We start from the raw sequence: 15,216 nt of genomic DNA on the forward strand, positions 1-15,216 counted from the left end.
AATTTAAAGGCAATGCTACCAAATACTAATTGAGTGTATGTAAACTTCTGACCCACTGTCAATGTGATGAAAGTAATTAAAGCTTAAATAAATCATTCTCTCTACTATTTTTCTGACATTTCACATTCTTAAAATAAAGTGGTGATCCTAACTGACCTAAAGACAATGAATTTTTGCTTGGATTAAATATTAGGAATTGTGAAAAACTGAGTTTAAATGTATTTGGCTAAGGTGTATGTAAACGTCTGACTTCAGCTTAAGATGGATGGATGGATGGATGGTTGGATAATCATTTTATTTACACCAACACATGTGTCGCAATGGAATAGAGAGGGCCATGGTTGTGGAGAAGGTGATGAACCAATGCATCCTTGTGCTTTGCGTGCGAATGCCACTGGAGTCTATGGTTCTTACTTTACCTATGTTTTCTACCAGTCCAATACAGTGGGGAAAGGATGTGGAGAAGGACAAGAAGATGACAGAATACAGCCTTGTGCCTTAGTTGTCAATGCACCGTAAGCCTTGTCCGTATGGTTATTTCTTTACCCATGTTTTCTACCAATCCTATATAGAGTGGGGAACGGTTGTGGAGAAGGAGATAAAGGAATGAAGTACCCTCATTATCATCATCATCATCCTCACCATCAGGCTGACCAAGGACTGATAATGCTTCTGGACTTTACTGGATGAAGAGATGAATTACGTTTTATAGCTAACAAAGATTATAGGCAGTAGAAAATAGAGCGGGAATGTGTCATATCATCTGCAATAGTTGAGATATTTGAGCTCCATATTAGAGAATTACTTTTATTGGGAGAATCAATGTGTTTGCTGTCAACCAGATGACGAAGGCCTGTAAAGCCCCTCTTTCTTTGTGTACTTATCCTAATTGTCTTGTGTTCTTTGTTTTATGTATTGTAGGCCTAGTAGATGTGAAAAACAAACATTTAGGACATATTTATACACATGACACAACTGTGCATAAACATCCATTTACAAAAAAACGTGTCTAACAAAATTAAGAATAGACTACTGTGTTAATATTATTCGATTTTTCACAAAAAATGCCTTGCAATACTCTGCTGCAAGACCAGCATCAGTAAAGATTTCGTTTACAGCCCAAATGTACGTTCTGTAGTAATTCAAAACTATTTATGTTATGTCAAGTAGATTATGAGAACCTCAGTGGTGGTCCATGCTGTTTGTGCTGTCAGTGTTGAGTGTGTTTCGGGGGTTGTGGGAACCGCTTGTTCTCACTACCCATACAACCCACCTGTGCAGCGCTCGAGAGCAGGTGCAGCTACAAAGGTCAGCGTTGTGTGTGAGTGTGAGCCCGCGCTATCTACAAAGCCCAGAAACTTTCAACAAAGCTCTATACAGCCCCCCGCATCTCTCGGATTCAGTGGGCTTGGGTTAAATGTGGAAGACACATTTCAGTTGAAGGCATTCAGTTGTACAACTGACTAGGTATCCCGCTTTCCATTTCCCTATGCTGTAGGCTTTTAGGCCTTCCTAAAACGGAAATGCATCCAAACATTTGAGCGCAGATCATCATCCTTCGCTTGTTGTAAGCCATTTCGTTGGAGAAGATGTAGCGTAGTCTACTAGCCTGTATCTATCTATATGCCTAAATTAAAATCTTAAAACCTTCAAATGGCTGAACCAGGCTTGTGATGTATGCGTCATTTTCATCCAACACAGTATTTGATCGAGGCCTATAGCCTATATAACAAAATGAAATACCAATTAGAATGTTATTAATACAATGTTCTCGTTATTCTTTTTCATAAATGGGCTATGCTTGTTTGTTTTTTGTATTGTTTCAAGTCAAAATAGCCTACCTTCATATGGGCTCCCATTTCGTTCCATTTCAAATAATGTATTATGGGAAAGGCAATTCTGTCTTTGGGCACAATATGAGACGACTTACAAATCCTACACAGCAGTCCGTCCAAGCAACTTGAGACTGTACAAGAATACAATGTAAAGGTATCAACTTTGTCCTAATATTTAGGCTTACATTATGCAGCCAATTACTTTGAGGATTGTGATATGTCAAAATGAGTTTGCAGCCCCATCAGTGTGTCTCTGTGAATATGCAGAACTTGATAGGCTGCCTAGGTAATAGCTCGAGAAGCTCCGGATGTCCACAGTTGCAATACCCATCGAAGGTTATTACTTGACGTCAGGTATATAAAAAGCAGGGATCTATTATAACCTTGCACTTGTTAAAGAGTCAACTCTTTCCCACCAGCTGCCCCTAAAATAGACACACAATTAAAACCCGTTGAATCTAAACAATTTCACAGTGTCCTTACTTCAAGATAAATAACATCGACCCAAACCACTCAGTATTAGCCCACTTACGCCAACAGATGTCTGATAGTCACCCATGTAATGCTCCTGGAAGGATATGTAGGCCTTATGTTTCTGTGTTTAAATCGCTTTGCACAAGAATAAAGGTGTCAATAAACGCCACCTAGCGATTTTTACAAGTCATTGCTCTTACACGGTTATGTGTGTGTTATTGTGGGCTACATTACATTGTTTGAACAGTAACTTAACAGAATGTTTGAACAGAATGTCTCCATTGAATAAAGCTATATTCTTAACAAACTAATACCGTAATTGCATGGCAATATAGACTATATGTAGGCATATATTTTCTCAGATGTTTTTGTTTTGCTAGAGAGCAAATGTTATAATGTCTACTTAATTATCATGTATTGCTTTTACCTAAGACATAAAAGAGATTACGGTAGTAATTATGAAACACATATAGACACATTTGTTAGTCATAGTTTTGTTGGAAAATAACCAGCTTGGCAATTAAAAATGATGTAAACATTTTAATGAACAACCGTCGGTTGATAAGCAGCATTTATTGACATTTCGATCAGACATCGCATTAAGATATTATGGGATGAACAGCCTATCGAAGTGAACGTAGGCCTAGCTCCCTTTACAAATATCCCCTCACAAAAAAGCCCGAAGGTCTACATTTCAATATATTATTTGTCCTCGTACGCCGGTAGGCCTGGCTATAAATGCTTATATGCCATCATATTAGATCTATGTCTGGGCTTTATTTAAAAGAGAAGCCCCTGCATCGCTACGTCCTGTAAATCACCAGCGGTATGTGATATCAAACTGTGCTTTGACGCGAGGCATCGGAGCAATGCGCATAAAAATGTAGTCTCATCGGAAGGAATAAGGAGCCAGTCGTAGAATGGGCGCCCCGTTATCCAGTGTCATTGAGAAGCACTGCCTCAGCAGCTTCTTCAGACTGAAAGTGAATTCAAGAAGAGAGTCCTTTCTCTGTTCCCATGAGTATCAGTTAAAAATAGCCCCCTAGCCCCTGTGCATCGCCACCGGCCACACACACCATCGACCATTTGCTGTTTGTGTAAAACTGATTAGCCAGACACAACTGTGAAACTAAGTGTTACTTTTATAGTAGCAACATGCAAACATATTTTATATCTCCTCGGTTTCTCTTGTAATACGATACCATAATGTCTCGGCATTTACCAGTTAGGCTAAAGATCATCTGCACTGCATCTAACATTTCTCATGAGTGAATCCACTCTCATTTTCATGTTAGTAATGTTAGTGAAAACATTAGTAACAGCTTATTGATAATAAAATATTTTACTATTTTGATCCACCAAAATCATTTTCATACCAGTTGTAATGATTTAATGTTTGTTTTGAAGTTTTGTCTGTAATATAATAACGAGTTAGAATCCTCCATTCTGTGGTCTTATAAGTAGCCTAATTCCTGATTAGTATTTAGGCCTGTATGGTATTCAAAATAAAATCTATTTCATTGTTTTGACATCTGTAAATAAGCCATCATAAGGTACTAGCAGAAAAAGGCTATAATGGTGTAGCCTAGTTATTGTCATGCCAAATGACAACAAGATTATATCATAATAAAAAACAAAATAACTTCAAAAACAGTTGAATGTAACTGTAAATTGAAATGTATAATGAATTGATATTAAACTAAAGTAAACATTTCCTAATTTGTAATATCAATAGCCATATTTTATTTTGAGAGATATTACATTTGAACTAGGCCTATGGGAAATGGCCTGTGTTTCAGTTGATTCATTCATTACTTGCTCGCGGTAATAAACACGTCATTACACTCTCACTTAATTGTCGTAGCAATAAAAATATTCGAGTTTCAGAGGCCTAACTTTATTATTGACCTTAAATTAAATGCACCTGGTTTGTAATCTTGTTTTGATTGTTTATTGTGGTAACATTTATACCTATTTCTTTACAAAACCTGTACTGATATTTTGTCATGTCCGATTATTTCCTACTATTAAAATGGTTTCAATTAGAGACGTTTCAATAAATATCACAAAGCAGATCTATCAGACATTTCAAAAACGACATAAAGAAAATGAATAGTGCTAATGCTTCTTTCTTTAGATTTATTAACAAATTATTCCACTTTACAACACAATAGAGATACATAGAATACATATATTTCAGTTTATAAACAGACCATTTGTCCAGACTTAGAATAAGAACATGTTGTATCATGTATGAAAAATCAAAGCAAAAGTGTTGATTATTTTAAACTAACAGCTACCAGTTACAAAATCAAATAGAAAATAATATCAGGAAAGCTCGTCTATAACTACAATTGTTGTACAGTTCAAACAACGAAATAAAATAAGTAAAAGTCAAACAAGTAAAAGTATTTATTTTTACAAATATGTACAAATATTACCTGTACAGATAGCATTCCTTTGCTGTTGTCTCTTTGTTTAGTCTTTACATGGCTACAGATTGGTGGACATCTTCCAGTGCTGCATGCCTATTTCGTGCTGTACAGTCTTCCCCCCCCAAGTCTCTAGAAAAGTAAGTATTTTATTGAGACTATTGAGGCCATTTGGACACTGCCGTTACTGAGGGTAAAAACTGTCCCGACATGATATTAGATGGCATGCTAAGAATTGGTGCAATAGCTGCTGTTGTCCTGGTTAGGGCATGTGCGCTCAACAACGCCGACTGAACAGTCACCGGAGGCCGCATAAAAGTCTGTGCACTCGAGGAAGTGGATACCCCGATGATGTTTTCTATACTGAAAGACGGTCTACTGGAGGGCTCGGACTTTATCATAGACGCGGTGCTCAGACTGTTTAGCTGCATCTGTAGGCTAGGGCTGAGCTGAGAGTTGAAGGCTTTTCTGTTCAGCTCAGCGGAGGACAAGAGAGGGACAGTCGGGGGAAGCATAGGACCTACTGGGTGCATGTAAGGGTACATCCCCGCTGGATGGGTGTAGGCTGGGTGAATTCCATAGTGACGTCCGTAAGGATTCCCAATACTGTAAGCCCCAAAACTTTGCATCATGAGGGCTGTCTGGTCCCTGAGAATGTCTGGCTGGTGCCTCTTGAATCGTTTCCTTCTCCTGAGGAAGCTGCCGTTGTCAAACATATCTTCCGACTGGGGGTCCAAGGTCCAGTAGTTGCCCTTACCAGGGTTGCCCGGCTCCCGGGGGATTTTCACGAAGCAGTCGTTCAGCGACAGGTTGTGGCGGATGGAGTTCTGCCAGGCTGGAAACTTCTCTCGGTAGTACGGGAACCGGCTGCTGATAAACTCGCAGATCCCGCTGAGTGTGAGTTTCTTCTGCGGGCTCTGGAGTATCGACATGGTGATGAGCGCGATGTAGGAGTAGGGGGGCTTCACTAGACTGTTTTTCGGCTTGCTGCTCATGGCACCCGACGCGCTCTCAGTGCCGTCCGTTTTGGTCTCTCCCTCCCCGGCACTCTCGCAGGGACTCCCGGACCTGTCCTTCACTTCTATCTCCTCCACCTCCTCCGAGCGGTCGTGCATGCCCCCCTGGCTGTCGCAGTCGCTGTCTCGCTCCATTCCCTCATCGCCTTCGCCGACCACGTCGATATCCACATCCTCGGCAGTGAGCACCGTCTGACCGGACATGTCGTTGGCACTGTTGCCACCAGACAGGGTCATCACAGCTTACTTTACCGAAGAACAACCAGGGATCTAGGTGAGGGTGCGCGCGCGGCCCGTCCGTTGCCGTCAGATCGGATGTCGCCGGATTCTAAATGCAGGTCAGACCGGCCTGCCAGAGAAACTTAAACTTCAGAAAATATTTCTCCAGTCAAGTAGCCTAGTAGTCTTCTTAAGGGTTTTGGTGTGTGCGCTTCACGCCTCGATGTCCTTCGACCGCTATTTCCTAGTAAGAGTGGTTTAAGAGTGCGAAGTCAAAATGACACATGCTTTTAAAGCCGGTTTTAAGGACTGTCTGATAGATTACTTTTCCACTTTAAGATATACTATCAGTGCCGCCACGTGATTGGGTGACGTCAGACGTCCCCCTGCTAAACCATGCAAACTGAAGTTGTTTCATGGATTTGTCAACAAAGGGACAACAGTAATGCTGCTTTCCACTACTTTCTGTCTGTGTTCGTCCGTCATAGACCATTTAACTGTAGGGGGGGGGGCTACATGATTGAAAGATCTGATGCGCATCCCGGCTGCACTAAAACCAAATCTTAACTTTGCTTAAACAAATTGCTTGTGTTGAAAGCGGCTGAATGAAAACGTCGACAGCTAAGTTAATTGAATATCTTCTAGTTATTATTGTGTGCTCGTCTTTATGTTGCACGGGATATAATCCTTTTTTATTAAATTGGAAAATAGAGTCTATAATTCTTAGTTGCCTTCTCCACACCCAAATGACTTGACGTGTAATTCTTACTTTAGGCATAAGACCTTTTGGTGAAAGACAGAGCCTACTTAGTATTATTATTTTTACTATTATACTAACAAAAATCTAGTTTAAATTTCACGATGGATTGTGCAAGTTTCACCATGGAATGTAAGGCTATATTCAGACGATTAATTCCGTGGATTTGTCGAAGGTGAGAAGGATACTGAAAACAACCATGGAAAAGAATAAATAAATAATTGTCAACGGGTTTTGCCAGAGGTGTTAACGACCTAATCATTGCATGTGTTAGCATATGAACAAGTAGGAAATGCGGGACCGGGTGAATGCAAAGGCCCCATTCACAACCATGAAGGTGCGCGGTGTATGTGGGCTGTTCACAAGAAAGGATGTAGAAACGAATACAGAAGTCTAAACGTTTCCTGCGTTGTGTGAGAAATGTTGTCCGATGTCATTGTAGTGGAGTGGAGTGGAGGGGGTCAGGAACAGTATCATTAGCATCCCTGCTCTGATAATAGCCTGCCAATAGGCTGATGATGGTTGGGCAGACACATAGCACTGTTTATCTATTTAAAATAGGACATGTTCATTGCTAATTTACAAAAGCTGCCGTTGCTTTGTTGTGAATAAATAAAACAGGAGTATCTTCCTATCTTAGATTCTCTATATATGTGCCACAAAGCAATATAACTTCCTATTGATTCCGTCTGAAACACCTCCTGTCGTAATGAAAATATATTTTAATTGACAACAGAAGCAATTATTCTTACCACCCCTCTATTAGAACTAACAAAAATGTGTAAATGACTTTACAATGGGAACGGAGTAGCAGTTAACCATGACAAGTTCTATTTTGCTCAGTTCAAAGCTCCTCTTCTGGCCTCCATTGAAAAGCTAAACACCAATCTGTGCACATTGGCATTGTACTGTGAGGATTTCGCTACCACGAACCACAACTCCCTCAGACACCACCACAAATACTTAGATTAGTTTCTTATGAACACTATTATGTAGATCACATCATCTTTATTTAGGTCAACAAATATAACTATTATAATAACTCAATTAGGCCTAAATTAATACAAATATTATGATTATTTTAATTTGATAATTGTTCAATATTATTTCAATATTATAACCATTATATTTTAAATATTTTACATTGCTAGAAATAGTCCAGATTATAGCTCTGTTGTTTATAACATTTTCCTCGGATAATATAGGCTATGTACATCGAAAATGGGCCTTTACTAATACATATTTTACAATTTGAGTATCTAATATTATATAAATTCTGATATCATTCAATTCCTCATTCCCGAGCCTGTATTTTGTTATTGAGGGTTTGGATTTAATCTAAAAACAAGCGCCTCGCGGCAGCGGCGATCATCTTCCTTCTCTATCCTTTAATTCTACCTGGCATAGGGGGCTCGTGCCTGGTGCGGCACCTTTGACGTGGCTGCTCCTTTTGTTTGAATAAAAGTCGGCTTAATTAAATCATATCGTTAATAATGTGTCGCAGTGAAAAGGGACAAGGCCCCCGATTAGACATGCATTGTGCTAATCTCTTGCTCAGGCATGCACCCGGTGACCTGTGTGATGTGGAGTCTATCAATACCGGGCTACTTAGCAGATGAAATCACAGCTCACCCATTCAGTCCTATATCTAGCTCACACTGACACTACACAACTGTTTGCGTAACATGTTTGTTTCATTTTTCACGGTATTGTTTATATATACATCATATTGTTTGTTTGGGGGAGTAATTTTACATTTACATTTACATTTACGTCATTTAGCAGATGCTCTTATCCAGAGCCACTTACAAATTGGTAATACTACGTTATGTTATTTTGATTTGGGCATCTCAGAAACGTTTAGAAACAGGTGTAGGCTATCCTAAAAGGCTCCTTCGTCTTTAAATCCGAGATGCAGCGTGTTGTGAAAGACAGACAATGTAACTAGGTGATAGGAGATCGAACCCGTCCTCCCTGTGATCTTTTGAAGCCTCACAAATCCGCTTTTATATCTTTGCAGTTTGTTAATGAAATGTACATTTAAGCACACATGCACGGCTTAGCCCGACAAAACCTTTTAGAATAATAAGCTAACTCTCTCCACCATGAACCATTAGAGGACGCGGTAGCGGTAGCAGATAGCAGGTGACAGAGCGGATACAGTCACCGCGTCGCCGCGTTGCAATGTGATTACCACAGGAAGGTCAGAAACAAATACCTCCCAGATAGCAAAACGGTATAGAATTTCTGCCTAATTAAATGTCTTAAATAAAAAGAGACGAGGATGAAATTGAAAGGTGTGGCGGAAAGGGAGAGCGAGAGAATGTGTGCTCTGAAGGAAAACAGATTCCTAGAATGGGAACGGGACGCGATGGAAAGACGCGGCTGCACTTGAAACCAATAATAGGGCGTATAATTACGCATGGCCATATATTAATTACGCACGAACATATATTAATCCTCGGTACTTGTATAAGACATAATGTTGCATTATTTCCACTCTTACTGAATAAAAACACCAAAATAAAACAGCATAAACGCCCTAGACATCGAAGAATGTGTTATTGTCCACAGAGGAACGCGAATCATTGATAGAAGACTCAGTGCGTTCTTCTTGGTCAACGGACTCATCATCGCTTTAGTGGTGGCTGCAGAATCAAAGGATGCTTTCTCATTATTTTAAACCATTTCCTTCCAGTAAATAAGTGAAGTAAAACTTGGAGCTGTTGCGGATTAAGAGCTAAGGATCCTGGCATCATCAGCCCTATGCCTGTGTCTGTTTGGCGCTCGCCACAGCTCGTTTCGGAATGTATTTGGTGATTTTTTTTTAATGTAATGTCGAGATGAGTTTAACTACCCTAATCAAGATGGTTTAAACAAAAGCCTAAGGTGAAAACTACTTGTTTGATAACAGATTTTTGAAAGGCAACTCGTTTAATTAATTATGGGAGAGTAGTTGGGTCAGAAAGTTAGTAAAACGGTATGATAAATTAATGGCATTGTTAGCGCGCTTTTAATTACGCTATTATGTTAATTATTTTACGTCACCGAATGATCAGCACGCCACATTTAATAAAAATTAGCCATTTTCTGTAAAACTGTTCTTTTCATCTAGGAAGAGGGAAGTGTCCACGTCATACTTGAGTTAAAAAAATGACTTTTCATTTAAATGCGAGCTCTAATTAGATTTTTCACGGTCGACACGGTGATTCCCTCAAGGCTATACCCACCAGAAGGCAGGATCTCAGCCGTTTTTTGGGAATTCGCCATTTTCACCCCCTTGAAGAATCCACTCTATCAACCTGCAACTTTCTGTCAAACAATATGATGTAGCTCATTTTTAACCGTCCCTTTTGTAGAATCATCCTGGAGCCTCGTGCAGTCACAACAATGCACAAAGGGGCCAAACAGAGAATGTGAGTCGCGCTCTGCAGATGCGCCAGAATAACGACATAATTGCTTTGGTATCCAAAATCCAAAATGACAGGAAGATACGGTTAAAAGCCAAGAGGAAACAACATGGACAATATCACTGCCTGGTGGCTATAGGTCTATAGATGATTTATCGAATGGACACCTGAGTTTGAACACCTGAGATGTGGAGCTGGCGCTGGTGATGGATATGAAAGGGATTGGCAATGAATAAATTATCAATTCATTTTCTTCATATTGCTCCTCTTCAGTATATTTCGATAATGTCCTTCCTAAAAAATAAGCGGCCAATCTGTTATTTATTAAATAAAGTATTTTTTTTCCCCACAGAAATGTTAGTGAAGTAAAATTGGAAAAGCAATGTTTTGGTTTTTCGTGTTATGCAAAAAAAATTGACAAGGCCATTGCTAGATTTTTGTAACGATTTTTTAAAAACCTTTTCGACCGTACAGTGATGCGATTATCAACACCTAACCCATACATTCAAGACAACTGAGAGTTGTGTAGACCTAATCAACAGACAGTTTACTGTAGGTCTTGGCTATAGATTATAGAAGTTGCCCTCAAATGCAGTATCTAAATGTCACCTTTTCACCTAAATGCTGAACAAGGTCCAATAGGTGATATAGACTCCAACACGGTGAGAGACTGGTGAGATATGTTAGTATCCTACACTTCATAATTACTGGTGTACAACGATTAGGCCTATACTCTTATCATCTTGAGGGAATAACAGTCTGTATGTGAAGCGTTTTGGCGAATATTGTTTTAACGTTATTTATCCAATTATTTTATTCTATTCAATAATTAGGCCTATTTCTCAAAAGCACATGAAATACATATTTCAGGGACATTTGTTATGGGCTTTTTAGTGAGATTGTCATTCATTACTTTGCCTACATATTTAGATAAAAATACTAGGCCTATGTTTAACCCACACGCATTATATCCATTACACATATACTTACAGTTGCATTTAAATGGTTCACATTTATAGGCACATTAAAACTTCATGTGTAGAGATCGTGTTTTCAACATTGAATAATTGCTTAATTGATTATCCGGGCAACGTATTAACATGCAACAACATGGAGATCTTGTTGACATTGATTGAAATGTTGTTGGTTTGTTTTCATAATGCATCTGCTATCGTCCCACATTTCCAAGATAGTAGCCTGTCGAGTAAAACCAACGGAATGGTTGCAGTCTCTCTGCTCTCTAAAGACTCATCATTAGCTTGAATTCTCAAGTGTTCGATGCTTGGAGTTCCCCATGAAGGTTCGCGATGTGGAATGGTGCAAGGGTGGGAAAGTGACACCTCCTGCTAAATGTAAGCTGGATTAACATGCCAATGTGTCTTGTTAAGTATGTGCAATGTCACCCGTTTTGTAGATTTTATTGTCATTTAGATGAGGGCTCAAGTTGCACATTAGCACAACCAGAAAGTGTTATTTGAGTACAGTAGGTTGTAAACAGCACAAATTACACGTAACACGCAATGTCCCTCATCGTAACACCTTGGATAAAAATGCTGCTAACTAGAACAGGCCTGTAGACGGATAAAAAATAATACATTGAAATCTAATACACTTAACAGAAAATTATTTTAATAAAAATGTAAGAGAGACAGTACAGTATCTAATATTGAAATGCAGGCATGCTGTTTTGGATTGTCATCTTTGGGAGACAATTATTCATTGAAAATGAACAAAGACATGTATTTACCATGTAATATAAATAATTCCCAAGTACAAGAGAGGTTCATGTTGAGGTTTGTTAGTTATTGGGTTAGTGGTGCCGTTTTGCTATTTATTCCGTTGCAGTTTGCCTCCTGTGAATATTGGGCTATATTAATCTGATGATATTTATAAATGGGGTGATTGAAACATGAGAAATGGAATCTACCAACACTAATCCATAGAGCCACTTGGATTTTATATCGAATGAGAGACTCTGCTAAACTCCTACTGCATGTTGTCTATGTCCAGGCCATTTTAATGGTTACATTTGAGACAGTGCCTCTTTAAAGCCTTTACAAGGTAGCCAAAGATAAAACGACAACTCCCATTACCTGTAATTTATGTTAAAGGAAACTGTCATTCTTTAGCTTGGTAATGTAGTGTATTCCGCATGGCACTTGTACTGACCCTTGAACTCAATCTCGTCTTGCGTATTGATGCACACATATATCTATAACAGTAAATTACCTTCTCCAAGAGGTGGCTGCTTCTAATAATCTATCAGATTCTCTGCAGAGCCATGTTTTAACCGGATTTACCTTGCTAGCTCCAAAACCCAATTACCTGGATTGGGGATGATGAGGGGAAATCTTTGTATGTGAAAGCACGTGCTGTGATCGACTATTGCGGGGTGTCACTGGGGGCCTGTAACGATAGATCCATGGTGCCACTGAGGAGCAGATTCCCCTGTGATTGTGAGAATAGACTGCTGATGTTGTTTCCATTATGAGATCAAACCAACAACATTTAAATCACTTTCAATAAGATTTCCATACTGTAGGCTTTTTGCCTACATATTTCCCGTTGTTGTTGCTTGTTGTTTTATAAAATATAATTCGCCTAGTATTCCTTACCTGGGAAATCCTAAAACGGAAATGCCATGTTTAGTTTTGTTTTAGGTGCATGGCAGAGGAGGCTGGTGCGAGGAGCTATAGGAGGACGGTCTCATTGTAATGGCTGGAATTGAATCATAGGAAGGTATGAAACACATGGAAACCACACGTTTGATTCCATTCCATTGATTCCATTCCATCCATTGCAATGAGCCCCTCCTCCACAGGTAGCTCCTCCTCTGGTGCATGGTGACGTCAGATCTCTATTGCTTCGATAAACTAATGTAGTTAATTATAATGAGTGTAGAGGCTTAGTATGGTAAAATGTCATGTTGGTTCAAGAGTTTAATGATTATTGGTCAAGTCAGACAAGGCTAAACTTTTCATTTTCAAGGCTGTTGAAGAGTTTCATCAAGGTAAATCAAATTAACATAATTGTCATTGTTTTGCTGAACTTTAGATCTTGTTCTGCAGTTCGGCAAAAATATAAATGAACATCAGGGTGAAACATAAATATAAATGAACATCAAGGTGAAAACATAAATATAAATGAACATCAGGGTGAAAACATAAATATAAATGAACATCAGGGTGAAAACATAAATATAAATGAACATCAGGGTGAAAACATAAATATAAATGAACATCAGGGTGAAAACATAAATATAAATGAACATCAGGGTGAAAACATAAATATAAATGAACATCAGGGTGAAAACATAAATATAAATGAACATCAGGGTGAAAACATAAATATAAATGAACATCAGGGTGAAAACATAAATATAAATGAACATCAGGGTGAAACATAAATATAAATGAACATCAGGGTGAAAACATAAATATAAATGAACATCAGGCGGAAAACATAAATATAAATGAACATCAGGGTGAAAACATAAATATAAATGAACATCAGGGTGAAACATAAATATAAATGAACATCAGGGTGAAACATAAATATAAATGAACATCAGGGTGAAAACATAAATATAAATGAACATCAGGGGGAAAACATAAATATAAATGAACATCAGGGTGAAAACATAAATATAAATGAACATCAGGGTGAAACATAAATATAAATGAACATCAGGGTGAAAACATAAATATAAATGAACATCAGGGTGAAAACATAAATATAAATGAACATCAGGGTGAAACATAAATATAAATGAACATCAGGGTGAAACATAAATATAAATGAACATCAGGGTGAAAACATAAATATAAATGAACATCAGGGTGAAAACATAAATATAAATGAACATCAGGGTGAAAACATAAATATAAATGAACATCAGGGTGAAAACATAAATATAAATGAACATCAGGGTGAAAACATAAATATAAATGAACATCAGGGTGAAACATAAATATAAATGAACATCAGGGTGAAACATAAATATAAATGAACATCAGGGTGAAAACATAAATATAAATGAACATCAGGGTGAAAACATAAATATAAATGAACATCAGGGTGAAAACATAAATATAAATGAACATCAGGGTGAAAACATAAATATAAATGAACATCAGGGTGAAAACATAAATATAAATGAACATCAGGGTGAAAACATAAATATAAATGAACATCAGGGTGAAAACATAAATATAAATGAACATCAGGGTGAAACATAAATATAAATGAACATCAGGGTGAAACATAAATATAAATGAACATCAGGCGGAAAACATAAACAGCCTAATAATGCATGATTCAAAATACGTCAAAGAAAGACTGACAAATGCCCACTGTCCCAATGCGTGTTTGTTTAATATTGATTCAGAGATTTTGTAGATGTATTTATGGAATGTTTATCTATATGTACATGCATGTACTTATCCATATTGCATATACATATCAATAACAATATAAATATTTGAGTCCAAAGTCACGCACAAGAACATCAATATTTTACACATCCCTCCATATTTCTCTTTAAAGATGCAATCAATGGCTTCAATTCATTACCCATGTGTGTGTCTTAGGTATGGGCTTTGCGATAAACAATAATTCTCCTCTCTTCAGTCTCACATAACTTCACTGGCTCTGTACTTTTACAAATGCCTCTAGGCTATAAATACTAATGGAATCTCTTTGCTTAATTTGATTTTGCTGATACACTTGCAGTTATGGCTGAACTTTCCCACGAGAGCGGCTGATTGAACGGCTCTCCAGTCCGTATGGAAGCGCGAAAACATTTCGCAGAGCCGGGGAGATCATTTCCATAATTACCCCGGTCTATCTACAGCCTTAACGACCTTCTGCAACAATAAAACGATCCCTTGTTAATTCCATCTCCGTCGCTGACATTCAAGAGATTTCTATCTTTTATATGTTTGAGGGGTTCACAAGATAACAAGTGTACTTCTTTTTCTTTTTTCTACGCCATTTTCAGCCCCAAAGAGAGCAGTCGATTTAATTAGCCCCAACACTTCACAGCCAGGACCGGGGCTGGGGCTACTGATGGCG

The 15,216-nt window shown here is 38.3% G+C and overlaps 1 protein-coding gene across 1 annotated transcript; it reads right to left on the reverse strand.

Annotated features, from left to right (window-relative positions):
• Window positions 1-4,422: 4,422 nt before the first annotated feature.
• On the reverse strand, window positions 4,423-6,424 carry foxd3 (forkhead box D3). The gene has a single exon (XM_014123441.2). The coding sequence runs from the start codon at window positions 5,992-5,994 to the stop codon at window positions 4,900-4,902; it is 1,095 nt and encodes a 364-aa protein (XP_013978916.1). The 5' UTR covers window positions 5,995-6,424; the 3' UTR covers window positions 4,423-4,899.
• Window positions 6,425-15,216: the final 8,792 nt, after the last annotated feature.

The sequence above is a fragment of the Salmo salar genome, chromosome ssa10 (assembly GCF_905237065.1).
Source record: "Salmo salar chromosome ssa10, Ssal_v3.1, whole genome shotgun sequence".
NCBI classification, from domain to species: Eukaryota; Metazoa; Chordata; class Actinopteri; order Salmoniformes; family Salmonidae; genus Salmo; species Salmo salar.

What these genes read in the sequence shown, in the direction of transcription:
- foxd3 (XM_014123441.2), bottom strand. Translation starts at nt 5,994, where the DNA reads ATGACCCTGTCTGGTGGCAACAGTGCCAACGACATGTCCGGTCAGACG.